Source organism: Oncorhynchus keta, unplaced genomic scaffold (assembly GCF_023373465.1).
Source record: "Oncorhynchus keta strain PuntledgeMale-10-30-2019 unplaced genomic scaffold, Oket_V2 Un_contig_2021_pilon_pilon, whole genome shotgun sequence".
In the NCBI taxonomy this organism is placed as follows: Eukaryota; Metazoa; Chordata; class Actinopteri; order Salmoniformes; family Salmonidae; genus Oncorhynchus; species Oncorhynchus keta.
This window is the reverse complement of record NW_026281880.1, coordinates 150,776-168,336: the sequence shown is the minus strand read 5'-3', so window position 1 is coordinate 168,336 and position 17,561 is coordinate 150,776. Positions and strand designations below refer to the sequence as shown.

General features: G+C 50.3%; 2 protein-coding genes and 1 pseudogene across 51 annotated transcripts in view; 2 read left to right on the top strand and 1 right to left on the bottom strand.

Moving 5' to 3' along the window:
• kiaa0930 overlaps window positions 1–17,561 on the bottom strand; it is a 67,404-nt gene that overhangs the window by 24,354 nt on the left and 25,489 nt on the right. Inside the window, exons 3-4 of the mRNA XM_052504669.1 lie at window positions 16,142–16,293; window positions 799–903 (exon numbers count right to left, since the gene is read on the bottom strand). Of these exons, the coding sequence (XP_052360629.1) occupies window positions 799–903; window positions 16,142–16,293 (257 nt within the window). The remainder of the gene's footprint in view (window positions 1–798; window positions 904–16,141; window positions 16,294–17,561) is intronic.
• On the top strand, window positions 7,723–12,254 carry LOC127920670 (microfibril-associated glycoprotein 4-like; annotated as a pseudogene).
• LOC127920668 (uncharacterized) lies at window positions 12,360–16,116 on the top strand. Of its 50 annotated transcripts, XM_052504686.1 has the most exons (13): window positions 12,360–12,612; window positions 12,665–12,715; window positions 12,820–12,972; window positions 13,025–13,075; window positions 13,128–13,280; window positions 13,333–13,383; window positions 13,540–13,590; window positions 13,642–13,692; window positions 13,744–13,794; window positions 14,003–14,155; window positions 14,434–14,484; window positions 14,641–14,716; window positions 14,973–15,207. In XM_052504686.1, the coding sequence occupies exons 1-12, from the start codon at window positions 12,360–12,362 to the stop codon at window positions 14,682–14,684; spliced, it is 1,113 nt and encodes a 370-aa protein (XP_052360646.1). In that variant the 3' UTR covers window positions 14,685–14,716; window positions 14,973–15,207. The 50 variants fall into 50 exon arrangements, 40 of the variants coding, with proteins under 40 accessions (XP_052360646.1, XP_052360647.1, XP_052360652.1 ...); XM_052504687.1 differs by lacking the exons at window positions 13,540–13,590; window positions 13,642–13,692 and adding an exon at window positions 13,591–13,641 and having other exon boundaries at window positions 13,693–13,794; XM_052504692.1 differs by lacking the exon at window positions 13,642–13,692.

Sequence of the window (17,561 nt, the reverse complement as noted above, 5' to 3'; positions counted from 1 at the left end):
ACCCGAGATGGCTGCTCGAAGGACCCGAGATGGCTGCTCGAAGGACCCGAGATGGCTGCTCGAAGGACCCGAGATGGCTGCTCGAAGGACCCGAGATGGCTGCTCGAAGGACCCGAGATGGCTGCTCGAAGGACCCGAGATGGCTGCTCGAAGGACCCGAGATGGCTGCTCGAAGGACCCGAGATGGCTGCTCGAAGGACCCGAGATGGCTGCTCGAAGGACCCGAGATGGCTGCTCGAAGGACCCGAGATGGCTGCTCGAAGGATCCGATCATGTGACGGGCAATGGCTAATAAAAATGTAGATATCTGAGAGAGACATGCGAGTGGGTCGGGCCTGGTTAGTACTGGGACGGCCTGTTCAGGGTCGGGCCTGGTTAGTACTGGGACGGCCTGTTCAGGGTCGGGCCTGGTTAGTACTGGGACGGCCTGTTCAGGGTCGGGCCTGGTTAGTACTGGGACGGCCTGTTCAGGGTCGGGCCTGGTTAGTACTGGGACAGCCTGTTCAGGGTCGGGCCTGGTTAGTACTGGGACGGCCTGTTCAGGGTCGGGCCTGGTAGTACTGGGACAGCCTGTTCAGGGTCGGGCCTGGTTAGTACTGGGACGGCCTGTTCAGGGTCGGGCCTGGTAGTACTGGGACGGGAGACAGCCTGTTCAGGGTCGGACCTGGTTAGTACTGGGACGGGAGACAGCCTGTTCAGGGTCGGGCCTGGTTAGTACTGGGACGGCCTGTTCAGGGTCGGGCCTGGTTAGTACTGGGACGGGAGACAGCCTGGGAATGAGCTTGTTGTCATACCAACCTTCATTAAGATCAGATTCAGGTAAACACTCTCCTCCCAGTCGATGTCTGGTTCTCCTAAACCTGGAAGCTTCTTAGAGTCTCTCCTGTACACCTCCACATCTACCTGGAATAGAGAGATATATTATAGAATCATATTCCACATCTACCTGGAATAGAGAGATATATTATAGAATCATATTCCACATCTACCTGGAATATACAGAGATATAATATAGAATCATATTCCACATCTACGTGGACTACACAGAGATATATTATATAATCATATTCCACATCTACGTGGACTACAGAGATATATTATAGAATCATATTCCACATCTACCTGGAATAGAGAGATATATTATAGAATCATATTCCACATCTACCTGGAATAGAGAGATATATTATAGAATCATATTCCACATCTACCTGGAATATACAGAGATATAATATAGAATCATATTCCACATCTACCTGGAATACACAGAGATATATTATAGAATCATATTCCACATCTACCTGGAATACACAGAGATATATTATATAATCATATTCTACCTGGAATATACAGAGATATATACATTATAGAATCATATTCCACATCTACCTGGAATATACAGATATATACATTATAGAATCATATTCCACATCTACCTGGAATATACAGAGATATATTATATAATCATATTCCACATCTACGTGGACTACACAGAGATATATTATAGAATCATATTCCACATCTACGTGGACTACACAGATATATATTATAGAATCATATTCCACATCTACCTGGAATACAGAGATATATTATATAATCATATTCCACATCTACGTGGACTACACAGAGATATATTATAGAATCATATTCCACATCTACCTGGAATACAGAGATATATTATAGAATCATATTCCACATCTACCTGGAATATACAGAGATATATTATAGAATCATATTCCACATCTACCTGGAATATACAGAGATATATTATAGAATCATATTCCACCTCTACCTGGAATATACAGATATATATTATATAATCATATTCTACCTGGAATATACAGATATATATTATATAATCATATTCTACCTGGAATATACAGATATATACATTATAGAATCATATTCCACATCTACCTGGAATATACAGATATATACATTATAGAATCATATTCCACATCTACCTGGAATATACAGATGTATACATTATAGAATCATATTCCACATCTACCTGGAATATACAGACGTGACAATTACACTGATTTATTCCACCTGCATTACACAACACCGCCCATCACTATTTAAACTGTAGTCTCTTTGCTGCTGGCTTCCAGTGTGATGATCATATAGTCTGGTTGTATAGAAATGTCCTGATGCAGCACACAGAGTGCAGGTTAAATCAACCCTGGCTATACTCCAGGACAGCTCCTTAGCTCAGCCACATCTCACCCTTCAACGACCCCCAGCCCAGCCACATCTCACCCTTCAACGACCCCCAGCCACATCTCACCCTTCAACGACCCCCAGCCACATCTCTCTCTCTCACACACACACACACACACACACGGTAGCTCCATTGAGGCAATCGCCATTTTGTAGTCCATTTTCTTCTTCACGATTGGCTGAAAACCTCCTGATGACCCGGTTTGACATGACTCCAACAGGGTCACCAAGAGGGATCAGCTAATGAAGTTGAAAGTCCCACCCAGTTGACTACTTTTAAAATGGTGGAAGCCCTCAGTGGTGCTGCCCATGTTAATATCACCTTCTGGCCACTAGAGGCCTCTATCATTCTCTATGGTGTGTGTATAAGGCCTTAATACCACCTTCTGGCCACTAGAGGCCTCTATCATTCTCTATGGTGTGTGTATAAGGCCTTAATACCACCTTCTGGCCACTAGAGGCCTCTATCATTCTCTATGGTGTGTGAGGCCTACCTGACTAAGAACAGGCAAGTGGTGCCCCATAAATATTTAATATTCTATTATTATAACTTAATTATAACTGAGAATCACTCAATTAGCCATGTCATCTACAATTTGTTTGGGGTAAGTTAGTCTAGCCAGCTATCTAACGAGTCAAGAACAGAAAGGGGCGGCAGCGTAGCCTAGTGGTTAGAGCGTTGGACTAGTAACCAGCAGGTAGTCTAGTGGTTAGAGCGTTGGACTAGTAACCAGCAGGTAGTCTAGTGGTTAGAGCGTTGGACTAGTAACCAGCAGGTAGTCTAGTGGTTAGAGTGTTGGACTAGTAACCAGCAGGTAGCCTAGTGGTTAGAGCGTTGGACTAGTAACCAGCAGGTAGTCTAGTGGTTAGAGCGTTGGACTAGTAACCAGCAGGTAGCCTAGCGATAGGGAACCTGACGGAGGGAACCTGACCGCGATAGGGAACCTGGCGGGAGGGAAACGGACCGCGATAGGGAACCTGACGGGAGGGAAACGGACCGCGATAGGGAACCTGACCGCGATAGGGAACCAGACGGGAGGGAGGGAAACGGACCGCGATAGGGAACCAGACGGGAGGGAGGGAAACGGACCGCGATAGGGAACCAGACGGGAGGGAGGGAAACGGACGCGATAGGGAACCAGACGGGAGGGAAACGGACGCGATAGGGAACCAGACGGGAGGGAAACGGACGCCTAGGGAACCTGACGGGAGGGAAACGGACCGCGATAGGGAACCAGACGGGAGGGAAACGGACCGCGATAGGGAACCAGACGGGAGGGAGAAACGGACGGATAGGGAACCAGACGGGAGGGAGGGAAACGGACGCGATAGGGAACCTGACGGGAGGGAAACGGACCGCGATAGGGAACCAGACGGGAGGGAAACGGACCGCGATAGGGAACCTGACGGGAGGGAGGAAACGGACCGCGATAGGGAACCAGACGGGAGAGGGAAACGGACCGCGATAGGGAACCTGACGGGAGGGAAACGGAAACCAGATAGGGAACCAGACGGGAGGGAGGGAAACGGACCGCGATAGGGAACCAGACGGGAGGGAAACGGACCGCGATAGGGAACCAGACGGGAGGGAGGGAAACGGACCGCGATAGGGAACCAGACGGGAGGGAAAACGGACCGCGATAGGGAACCAGACGGGGGGGAGGGAAACGGACCGGACGATAGGGAACCAGACGGGAGGGAAACGGACCGCGATAGGGAACCAGACGGGAGGGAAACGGACCGTGATAGGGAACCAGACGGGAGGGAGGGAAACGGACGCGATAGGGGAACCTGGACGGGGAGGAGGGAAACGGACCGCGATAGGGAACCTGACGGGAGGGAAACGGACCGCGATAGGGAACCTGACGGAGGGAGGGAAACGGACAGCGATAGGGAACCAGACGGGAGGGAAACGGACAGCGATAGGGAACCGGACCGCGATAGGGAACCAGACGGGAGGGAGGGAAACGGACCGCGATAGGGAACCAGACGGGAGGGAAACGGACCAGCGATAGGGAACCTGACGGGAGGGAAACGGACCGCGATAGGGAACCAGACGGGAGGGAAACGGACCGCGATAGGGAACCAGACGGGAGGGAGGGAAACGGACCGCGATAGGGAACCAGACGGGAGGGAAACGGACCGAGCGATAGGGAACCTGACGGGAGGGAAACGGACCGCGATAGGGAACCAGACGGGAGGGAAACGGACCGCGATAGGGAACCTGACGGGAGGGAGGGAAACGGACCGCGATAGGGAACCTGACGGGAGGGAAACGGACCGCGATAGGGAACCTGACGGGAGGGAAACGGACCGCGATAGGGAACCAGACGGGAGGGAGGGAAACGGACCGCGATAGGGAACCTGACGGGAGGGAAACGGACCGCGATAGGGAACCTGACGGGAGGGAAACGGACCGCGATAGGGAACCTGGGGAGGGAGGGAAACGGACCGCGATAGGGAACCTGACGGGAGGGGAGGGAAACGGACCGCGATAGGGAACCTGACGGGAGGGAGGGGGAAACGGACCGCGATAGGGAACCTGACGGGAGGGAGGGAAACGGACAGCGATAGGGAACCTGACGGGAGGGAAACGGACCGCGATAGGGAACCAGACGGGAGGGAGGGAAACGGACCGCGATAGGGAACCTGACGGGAGGGAAACGGACCGCGATAGGGAACCAGACGGGAGGGAAACGGACCGCGATAGGGAACCAGACGGGAGGGAAACGGACCGCGATAGGGAACCAGACGGGAGGGAGGGAAACGGACCGCGATAGGGAACCTGACGGGAGGGAGGGAAACGGACCGCGATAGGGAACCTGACGGGAGGGAAACGGACCGCGATAGGGAACCAGACGGGAGGGAGGGAAACGGACCGCGATAGGGAACCAGACGGGAGGGAAACGGACCGCGATAGGGAACCAGACGGGAGGGAAACGGACCACGATAGGGAACCTGACGGGAGGGAAACGGACCGCGATAGGGAACCAGACGGGAGGGAGGGAAACGGACGCGATAGGGAACCAGACGGGAGGGAAACGGACCGCGATAGGGAACCAGACGGGAGGGAAACGGACCGCGATAGGGAACCAGACGGGAGGGAGGGAAACGGACCGCGATAGGGAACCTGACGGGAGGGAAACGGACCGCGATAGGGAACCAGACGGGAGGGAAAGGGAACGGACGGACGATAGGGAACCAGGGGAGGGAAACGGACCGCGATAGGGAACCAGACGGGAGGGAAACGGACCGCGATAGGGAACCAGACGGGAGGGAAACGGACCGATAGGATAGGGAACCTGACGGGAGGAAACGGACCGCGATAGGGAACCTGGGACGGAGGGAAACGGACGCGATAGGGAACCAGACGGGAGGGAGGGAAACGGACCACGATAGGGAACCAGACGGGGAGGGAAACGGACGCGATAGGGAACCTGACGGGAGGGAAACGGACCAGCGATAGGGAACCTGACGGGAGGGAGGGAAACGGACCGCGATAGGGAACCTGACGGACGCGACGATAGGGAACCAGACGGGAGGGAAACGGACGCGATAGGGAACCTGAGGGAAATGGACGCGATAGGGAACCTGACGGGAGGGAGGGAACCGGACGCGATAGGGAACCTGACGGGAGGGAGGGGAAGACCGGACGCGATAGGGAACCTGACGGGAGGGAGGGAACGGACCATACGATAGGGAACCTGACGGGAGGGAGGGAAACGGACCCGATAGGGAACCTGACGGGAGGGAAACGGACCGCGATAGGGAACCTGACGGGAGGGAAACGGACCGCGATAGGGAACCTGACGGGAGGGAGGGAACGGACCGCGATAGGGAACCAGACGGGAGGGAAACGGACCGCGATAGGGAACCAGACGGGAGGGAAACGGACCACGATAGGGAACCTGACCGCGATAGGGAACCAGACGGGAGGGAAACGGACCGCGATAGGGAACCAGACGGGAGGGAGGGAAACGGACCGCGATAGGGAACCAGACGGGAGGGAAACGGACCGCGATAGGGAGGAGGGAACCTGACCCGATAGGGAACCAGACGGGAGGGAGGGAAACGGACCGCGATAGGGAACCAGACGGGAGGGAAACGGACCGCGATAGGGAACCAGACGGGAGGGAAACGGACAGCGATAGGGAACCTGACGGGAGGGAAACGGACGCGATAGGGAACCAGGGAACCAGACGGGAGGGAGGGAAACGGACGCGATAGGGAACCAGACGGGAGGGAAACGGACCTCGATAGGGAACCTGGGGAGGGAAACGGACCCCGATAGGGAACCAGACGGGAGGGAGGGAAACGGACCCTGCGATAGGGAACCAGACGGGAGGGAGAAACGGACAGCGATAGGGAACCTGACGGGAGGGAAACGCAGCGATAGGGAACCTGGACGGGAGGGAAACGGACCACGATAGGGAACCTGACGGGAGGGAAAACGGACCACGATAGGGAACCAGACGGGAGGGAGGGAAACGGACCGCGATAGGGAACCAGACGGGAGGGAAACGGACAGCGATAGGGAACCTGAGCGGGAGGGAAACGGACAGCGATAGGGAACCAGACGGGAGGGAGGGAAACGGACCGATAGGGATAGGGAACCAGACGGGAGGGAAACGGACCTGCGATAGGGAAACCTGACGGGAGGGAAACGGACAGCGATAGGGAACCAGACGGGAGGGAGGGAAACGGACAGCGATAGGGAACCAGACGGGAGGGAAACGGACAGCGATAGGGAACCAGACGGGAGGGAAACGGACAGCGATAGGGAACCAGACGGGAGGGAAACGGACAGCGATAGGGAACCAGACGGGAGGGAAACGGACCACGATAGGGAACCAGACGGGAGGGAAACGGACAGCGATAGGGAACCTGACGGGAGGGAAACGGACAGCGATAGGGAACCAGACGGGAGGGAAACGGACAGCGATAGGGAACCTGACGGGAGGGAAACGGACAGCGATAGGGAACCAGACGGGAGGGAAACGGACCGCGATAGGGAACCTGACGGGAGGGAAACGGACCACGATAGGGAACCAGACGGGAGGGAAACGGACCACGATAGGGAACCAGACGGGAGGGAAACGGACAGCGATAGGGAACCAGACGGGAGGGAAACGGACCCCTCCAGAGGGAGTCGGAAACGGGAGGGAGGGAAACGGACAGCGATAGGGAACCTGACGGGAGGGAAACGGACAGCGATAGGGAACCAGACGGGAGGGAAACGGACCGCGATAGGGAACCTGACGGGAGGGAAACGGACTGTGTAAACAACATTCAACAATTGACTAACAAAATATGAGCAGAAAGGTAGAGTACACGCATGTTATGGAGAAAACTTAGGCTGTATGGATAGAAGATAAACTGTGTTTAAAAAGACAGAGTCCAGGAAACTACAGAAGTGGAAATGTCCATATTGTGAAATCGTGTTTGCTTCCCTGATAATAAAATCAGCCAATCATGATCAACCCACCCCTTCTAAAAAGTACACAAAACGGATGGATAAGAGCCACAATCACATTATTTTTCTTGTCGGGCTTGAAAACCAACTGGAGAAAGAGAGAAAGAGAGAAAGACAGCTCACCGTCCCGACAATATGCATGTAAGTTGAAGGCTTCATTTTACAACTGAAACATTTTACCACTACAGACTGTTTATATGTAAACAGACACACATTTCCATATATTGAACAGAAGATTATTATGTTTCACACACAGACTTACATAAAATAAATCCACATTTAATAGGCTCTCTGTGTTCCAGGCCCTGAGGATTCTCCACGTGTTGCTGCTGTCAGTAGCCGTTCATTCTAAAGGGCTGATGTTCCAGCCTCTGGACTGTGCTGATATCTACAACGACGGCTCTAAGACCAGTGGTGTCTACAGGATGTACCCTGCTGGACCCAACTCTCCTCGATACGTCTACTGTGATATGGACACCGACGGAGGGAAATGGACTGTGAGTAGGTCACCTAGTAGGAAACTATTTAAACGGAGTACATAACCAGTGTTCAGACCAGACTAGAGTCGGCCTCAACCCCTCCAGACCAGACTAGTCAGCCTCAACCCCTCCAGACCATACTAGAGTCGGCCTCAACCCCTCCAGACCAGACTAGTCAGCCTCAACCCCTCCAGACCATACTAGAGTCGGCCTCAACCCCTCCAGACCAGACAAGAGTCGGCCTCAGCCCCTCCAGACCAGACAAGAGTCGGCCTCAACCCCTCCAGACCATACTAGAGTCGGCCTCAACCCCTCCAGACCATACTAGAGTCGGCCTCTACCCCTCCAGACCATACTAGTCGGCCTCAACCCCTCCAGACCAGACTAGAGTCAGCCTCAACCCCTCCAGACCATACTAGAGTCGGCCTCTACCCCTCCAGACCATACTAGTCGGCCTCTACCCCTCCAGACCAGACTAGAGTCAGCCTCAACCCCTCCAGACCAGACTAGAGTCGGCCTCAACCCCTCCAGACCAGACTAGTCGGCCTCAACCCCTCCAGACCAGACTAGAGTCGGCCTCAACCCCTCCAGACCAGACTAGAGTCGGCCTCAACCCCTCCAGACCAGACTAGAGTCGGCCTCAACCCCTCCAGACCAGACTAGAGTCGGCCTCAACCCCTCCAGACCAGACTAGAGTCGGCCTCAACCCCTCCAGACCAGACTAGAGTCGGCCTCAACCCCTCCAGACCATACTAGAGTCGGCCTCAACCCCTCCAGACCAGACTAGAGTCGGCCTCAGCCCCTCCAGACCAGATAGCATCAACAAAAACATGCTACATCGACAGACTGATCTTGTTGAAGTATTTTAAGACAACTGTTTTCTGCCAGATTAGAGGTCTGATCAACCGTTGATTCTCCTGAGTGACGACATGGCCTAGATGCTTACAATTTTAGATGCTTACAATTTCTCCTCTCCCCCCTCCATCTCCCCCCTCTCCCCCCTCCATCTCCCCCCTCTTCCCCTCCTTCCAGGTGTTTCAGAGGAGGATGGATGGAACAGTGAACTTCTACAGAGGATGGGACCAGTACAAGAACGGCTTTGGACACGCAGCAGGAGAGTACTGGCTGGGTAAAGGACTTCTTTCAAAAAGCCTCATCAAGGACAGATCATCCATGGAAAAACCCTGGATAATATAAATTAATCAGTGGTTTGTTAAATTGACTTCTCTGTTAGTGAGGTTGTTGTGACGGTCAGTAGTTAGGCAGGGCCAAATCCCAACAGGGCCAAATCCCAACAGGGCCAAATCACAACAGGGCCAAATCCCAACAGGGCCAAATCCCAACAGGGCCAAATCCCAACAGGGCCAAATCCCAACAGGGCCAAATCCCAACAGGGCCAAATCACAACAGGGCCAAATCACAACAGGGCCAAATCACAACAAGGCCAAATCCCAACAGGACCAATCCCCTTTAGTCGGTGTGTAAAACCAGTGAGTCTAGAGAAGCAACCTCCCACACTACTCCAAAGCAGTTCAAAAATGACATGTACAAAAACATATATAATAATATATTCACTAATATATATAATAATATATTCACTAATATATATAATAATATATTCACTTCCAGTCAAAAGTTTGGACACACCTTTCTCATTCCAGAGTTTTTCTTAATTTTTTACTATGTTCTACATTGTAGAATAATAGTGAAGACATCAAAACTATGAAATAACACATATGGTATCATGTAGTAACCAAAAAAAAGTGTTAAAAATCAAAATATATTTTATATTTGAGATTTTTCAAAGTAGCCATCCTTTTGCCTTGATGACAGCTTTGTTCACTCTCGGCATTCTCTCAACCAGCTTCAACTGGAATTTATTTTCCAACAGCACCAAACTTTTGACTGGTACAGTATATACAAAAAAAATAATGAAGTAAGCTCTCCTGTGCTGACCAAAGACATGACTCTCCTGTGCTGACCAAAGACATGACTCTCCTGTGCTGACCAAAGACATGACTCTCCTGTGCTGACCAAAGACATGACTCTCCTGTGCTGACCAAAGACATGACTCTCCTGTGCTGACCAAAGACATGACTCTCCTGTGCTGACCAAAGACATCTGCATGATAGAAATGGAGATCCTTTTAAAAACTCAACTCTTGACCTCGACGCCAGCGCCCACTACATTTTTTCACATTGTTCCTCTTCATCAGGGACTGGTTTAGACCTGGGACACCAGGTGGGTGATATTAATTACCAGGTAGAAGAGAAAACCAGCAGCCTGTGAACCTGGTAAGGGGTAAGAGTTGAATATCTCTGTTCTAAATAAAAGGTTCCCCTCTCGTCTGTTCGATGCAGGTCTGGACACCATCTACCTCCTGACCCTGAAAAACATGACTTACGAGTTGAGGGTGGACATGGAGGACTTTGACGGACAGAAAGCCTGTGCTTTCTAAAGACATCCTCCTTCGCCAAAGACATCTCTCCCAAAGTCACAGATCCTGAACTGGATGGCTACAAACTCCAGGTTACTGGCTTTAAAGATGGAGGAGCAGGTGAGAACAGTTTAAACCTCCTTAGAGAAACATCTGGGCTGTATTCATTAGTTCAGATGAGAACAGTTTAAACTTCCTTAGAGAAACATCTGGGCTGTATTCATTAGTTCAGATGAGAACAGTTTAAACTTCCTTAGAGAAACATCTGGGCTGTATTCATTAGTTCAGATGAGAACAGTTTAAACTTCCTTAGAGAAACATGTGGGCTGTATTCATTAGTTCAGATGAGAACAGTTTAAACTTCCTTAGAGAAACATCTGGGCTGTATTCATTAGTCCAGATGAGAACAGTTTAAACTTCCTTAGAGAAACATGTGGGCTGTATTCATTAGTTCAGATGAGAACAGTTGACTTCCTTAGAGAAACATCTGGGCTGTATTCATTAGTTCAGATGAGAACAGTTTAAACTTCCTTAGAGAAACATCTGGGCTGTATTCATTAGTTCAGGTGAGAACAGTTTAAACTTCCTTAGAGAAACATCTGGGCTGTATTCATTAGTTCAGGTGAGAACAGTTTAAACTTCCTTAGAGAAACATCTGGGCTGTATTCATTAGTTCAGATGAGAACAGTTTAAACTTCCTTAGAGAAACATCTGGGCTGTATTCATTAGTTCAGAGTTCAGCTAAGTTCCCTCATTCGGTTCTGTTTGATTCCGAGTGAATACCCGTACAGATACACCATCTTAGAGCTGATCTGGGATCAGTTTATTAGAGATCCTAATGAATAGTATTACATAGAAAGGACAGGGGGGACCGTACAGATACACCATCTTAGAGCTGATCTGGGATCAGTTTATTAGAGATCCTAATGAATAGTATTACATAGAAAGGACAGGGGGGACCGTACAGATACACCATCTTAGAGCTGATCTGGGATCAGTTTATTAGAGATCCTAATGAATAGTATTACATAGAAAGGACAGGGGGGGACCGTACAGATACACCATCTTAGAGCTGATCTGGGATCAGTTTATTAGAGATCATAGTGTATAGTATTACATAGAAATGACGGAGGGGGCTGGTCCTAGATCACACCGTGACATAGTAGACAGATTTTGACCAGGGCTCTGATAGGTTCCATAACATCTGACCTGTGTTTCCTGCTTGAACCAAGGGGACTCCCTCACCTACCACAGCGGTATGAAGTTCTCCACCTTCGACCGAGACCAGGGCAGCAAGTGTGCGGTCAGCGCGGTCGGAGGTTATTGGTACGACGCGTGTTACTTCTCAAACCCAAACGGTCTTTATACGTGGGGATTGAACTCACAGATTGGAGTCAACTGGAGGGGATGGAAGACCTTCTACTCCGTGAAAGCCATATCCTTCAAGATTAGGCCTGTGAACCTGTGAAGGTCCTTCACAAAGTCCTTGAGTTAAAACATTGGTTATATGAACTGTATATTGTCCCTTCAAAAATGCTCGATTGGAAGATGTGGTGTTTTCATTCTATGCACAGTGTAACATTGATCTCAGTCAGTTGTCCTAGAAAACTAAAAAACTGTCGCGTGAAAAATGCTCCTTTTCATGTAGCTCATATTCTGTTAAACCCAAATCGTGTTGTTGACTCGTTCCTATACTGGTATTTGTGTCTGGGGCGGTTGTGGTGCCCATATTACCGCCACAGCGGCAGTCATGAGTCAAGACCACAGTCACATTCTGCTGAGTCAACTTCCATCTCCTTTAATTAACTCTGGACATGGCTGTTACACCCAACTGACTACGCACCAATCAGGTCCTAACGGCCTGGTCCTTGGTAGAACCCAACTGACTACACACCAATCAGGTCCTAACGGCCTGGTCCTTGGTAGAACCCAACTGACTACACACCAATCAGGTCCTAATGGTCTGGTCCTTGGTAGAACCCAACTGACTACACACCAATCAGGTCACTAACGGCCTGGTCCTTGGTAGAACCCAACTGACTACACACCAATCAGGTCCTAATGGTCTGGTCCTTGGTAGAACCCAACTGACTACACACCAATCAGGTCACTAACGGCCTGGTCCTTGGTAGAACCCAACTGACTACACACCAATCAGGTCACTAACGGCCTGGTCCTTGGTAGAACCCAACTGACTACACACCAATCAGGTCCTAACGGTCTGGTCCTTGGTAGAACCCAACTGACTACACACCAATCAGGTCCTAATGGTCTGGTCCTTGGTAGAACCCAACTGACTACACACCAATCAGGTCCTAATGGTCTGGTCCTTGGTAGAACCCAACTGACTACACACCAATCAGGTCACTAACGGTCTGGTCCTTGGTAGAACCCAACTGACTACACACCAATCAGGTCCTAATGGTCTGGTCCTTGGTAGAACCCAACTGACTACACACCAATCAGGTCACTAACGGTCTGGTCCTTGGTAGAACCCAACTGACTACACACCAATCAGGTCCTAACGGTCTGGTCCTTGGTAGAACCCAACTGACTACACACCAATCAGGTCCTAACGGTCTGGTCCTTGGTAGAACCCAACTGACTACACACCAATCAGGTCCTAACGGTCTGGTCCTTGGTAGAACCCAACTGACTACACACCAATCAGGTCACTAACGGCCTGGTCCTTGGTAGAACCCAACTGACTACACACCAATCAGGTCCTAACGGTCTGGTCCTTGGTAGAACCCAACTGACTACACACCAATCAGGTCACTAACGGTCTGGTCCTTGGTAGAACCCAACTGACTACACACCAATCAGGTCACTAACGGCCTGGTCCTTGGTAGAACCCAACTGACTACACACCAATCAGGTCACTAACGGCCTGGTCCTTGGTAGAACCCAACTGACTACGCACCAATCAGGTCCTAACGGCCTGGTCCTTGGTAGAACCCAACTGACTACACACCAATCAGGTCCTAACGGTCTGGTCCTTGGTAGAACCCAACTGACTACACACCAATCAGGTCCTAACGGCCTGGTCCTTGGTAGAACCCAACTGACTACACACCAATCAGGTCCTAACGGCCTGGTCCTTGGTAGAACCCAACTGACTACGCACCAATCAGGTCCTAACGGCCTGGTCCTTGGTAGAACCCAACTGACTACACACCAATCAGGTCACTAACGGCCTGGTCCTTGGTAGAACCCAACTGACTACACACCAATCAGGTCACTAACGGCCTGGTCCTTGGTAGAACCCAACTGACTACACACCAATCAGGTCACTAACGGTCTGGTCCTTGGTAGAACCCAACTGACTACACACCAATCAGGTCACTAACGGTCTGGTCCTTGGTAGAACCCAACTGACTACACACCAATCAGGTCCTAATGGTCTGGTCCTTGGTAGAACCCAACTGACTACACACCAATCAGGTCCTAATGGTCTGGTCCTTGGTAGAACCCAACTGACTACACACCAATCAGGTCCTAATGGTCTAGTCCTTGGTAGAACCCAACTGACTACACACCAATCAGGTCACTAACGGTCTAGTCCTTGGTAGAACCCAACTGACTACACACCAATCAGGTCACTACGGTCTGGTCCTTGGTAGAACCCAACTGACAAATCAGGTCACTAACGGTCTGGTCCTTGGTAGAACCCAACTGACTACGCACCAATCAGGTCACTAACCCAACTGACTACGCCCAATGGTCCTGGTCCTTGGTAGAACCCAACTGACTACACAATCAATCAGGTCCTAAACCCAACTGTCTGGTCCTTGGTAGAACCCAACTGACTACACACCAATCAGGTCCTAATGGTCTGGTCCTTGGTAGAACCCAACTGACTACACACCAATCAGGTCACTAACGGTCTGGTCCTTGGTAGAACCCAACTGACTACACACCAATCAGGTCACTAACGGTCTGGTCCTTGGTAGAACCCAACTGACTACACACCAATCAGGTCACTAACGGTCTGGTCCTTGGTAGAACCCAACTGACTACACACCAATCAGGTCCTAATGGTCTGGTCCTTGGTAGAACCCAACTGACTAACTGACTATACTGTGTCCCAGAGCAACAGTAACACACCACACACACACAGTACTATACTGTGTCCCAGAGCAACAGTAACACACCACACACACACTGTACTATACTGTGTCCCAGAGCAACAGTAACACACCACACACACACAGTACTATACTGTGTCCCAGAGCAACAGTAACACACCACACACACTGTACTATACTGTGTCCCAGAGCAACAGTAACACACTGTACTATACTGTGTCCCAGAGCAACAGTAACACACACTGTACTATACTGTATCCCAGAGAAACAGTAACACAGTACTATACTGTGTCCCAGAGCAACAGTAACACACCACACACACACTGTACTATACTGTGTCCCAGAGCAACAGTAACACACCACACACACACTGTACTATACTGTGTCCCAGAGCAACAGTAACACACCACACACACACTGTACTATACTGTGTCCCAGAGCAACAGTAACACACCACACACACACTACTATACTGTGTCCCAGAGCAACAGTAACACACCACACACACACTGTACTATACTGTGTCCCAGAGCAACAGTAACACACCACACACACACTGTACTATACTGTGTCCCAGAGCAACAGTAACACACCACACACACTCTACTATACTGTGTCCCAGAGCAACAGTAACACACCACACACACTGTACTATACTGTGTCCCAGAGCAACAGTAACACACACACTATACTATACTGTGTCCCAGAGCAACAGTAACACACCACACACACTGTACTATACTGTGTCCCAGAGCAACAGTAACACACCACACACACACTGTACTATACTGTGTCCCAGAGCAACAGTAACACACACACTGTACTATACTGTGTCCCAGAGCAACAGTAACACACCACACACACTCTACTATACTGTGTCCCAGAGCAACAGTAACACACCACACACACTGTACTATACTGTGTCCCAGAGCAACAGTAACACACCACACACACTCTACTATACTGTGTCCCAGAGCAACAGTAACACACACACTGTACTATACTGTGTCCCAGAGCAACAGTAACACACACACTCTACTATACTGTGTCCCAGAGCAACAGTAACACACACTGTACTATACTGTGTCCCAGAGCAACAGTAACACACCACACACACACAGTACTATACTGTGTCCCAGAGCAACAGTAACACACCACACACACACAGTACTATACTGTGTCCCAGAGCAACAGTAACACACACACACACACAGTACTATACTGTGTCCCAGAGCAACAGTAACACACACACTGTACTATACTGTGTCCCAGAGCAACAGTAACACACCACACACACACTGTACTATACTGTGTCCCAGAGCAACAGTAACACACCACACACACACTGTACTATACTGTGTCCCAGAGCAACAGTAACACACCACACACACACTGTACTATACTGTGTCCCAGAGCAACAGTAACCACACACTGTCTCACTCACCTTCTTGCCCTCTGATTGGTCGGGGCTGACGTATGACAGCTTCCTGCGGACGTAAAACAACATGTCGTCCTGTTCCCGCGGCGACAGCTTCTCCATGAAGTACGTGGAGAACATCCATGTCCAGAACACGATGCGGTCGTCCTTAAAACACCCTGGATCAAAAAACACGGAGAGAGGTCAGAGGTCAGACCTTAAAACACCTTGGATCAAAAAACACAGAGGTCAGAGGTCAGACCTTAAAACACCCTGGATCAAAAAACACAGAGAGAGGTCAGAGGTCAGGCCTTAATACACCCTGGATCAAAAAACACGGAGAGAGGTCAGAGGTCAGGCCTTAATACACCCTGGATCAAAAAACACGGAGAGAGGTCAGAGGTCAGGCCTTAAAACACCCTGGATCAAAAAACACGGAGGTCAGAGGTCAGGCCTTAATACACCCTGGATCAAAAAACACGGAGAGAGGTCAGAGGTCAGACCTTAAAACACCTTGGATCAAAAAACACAGAGGTCAGAGGTCAGACCTTAAAACACCCTGGATCAAAAAACACAGAGAGAGGTCAGAGGTCAGGCCTTAATACACCCTGGATCAAAAAACACGGAGAGAGGTCAGAGGTCAGGCCTTAATACACCCTGGATCAAAAAACACGGAGAGAGGTCAGAGGTCAGGCCTTAATACACCCTGGATCAAAAAACACGGAGAGAGGTCAGAGGTCAGGCCTTAAAACACCCTGGATCACAAAGTGACAGTAACAGACGAGCGTAACAAATATATATTATATATACAAACATACAATAACGAGACATTGGATTACCTGCCGCAGGCTACATATTATACATTACGTGTGAAACATTGTGAGGATCAAAAAACACAGAGGTCAGACCTTAAAACCCCCTGGAACGGTCCTATCACAGTTATCAGAGCAAGAGGAGGACGGGACCCGGGCCACACCTGGTTTACAGTAAACTCAAAGAGAAACTCTCTACTGTAATAAGTCTAGGTGGCTATTGGCTTTGGTCCTCACAGTTATCAGAGCAGGAGGAGGACGGGACCCGGGCCACACCTGGTTTACAGTAAACTCAAAGAGAAACGCTCTACTGTAATAAGTCTAGGTGACTATTGGCTTTGGTCCTCAGGGAGATGGAATGGAGGAGAGGTTTAATCTCAGGCTTTCCAGTAGAGGTCGACCGATTAGGATTTTGAGACCTCTACTTTCCATCCATACAGGAAGTACTCACACCCTTCAGGAAGTACTCACACCCTTCAGGAAGTACTCACACCCTTCAGGAAGTGCTCACACCCTTCAGGAAGTGCTCACACCCTTCAGGAAGTGCTCACACCCTTCAGGAAGTGCTCACACCCTTCAGGAAGTACTCACACCCTTCAGGAAGTACTCACACCCTTCAGGAAGTACTCACACCC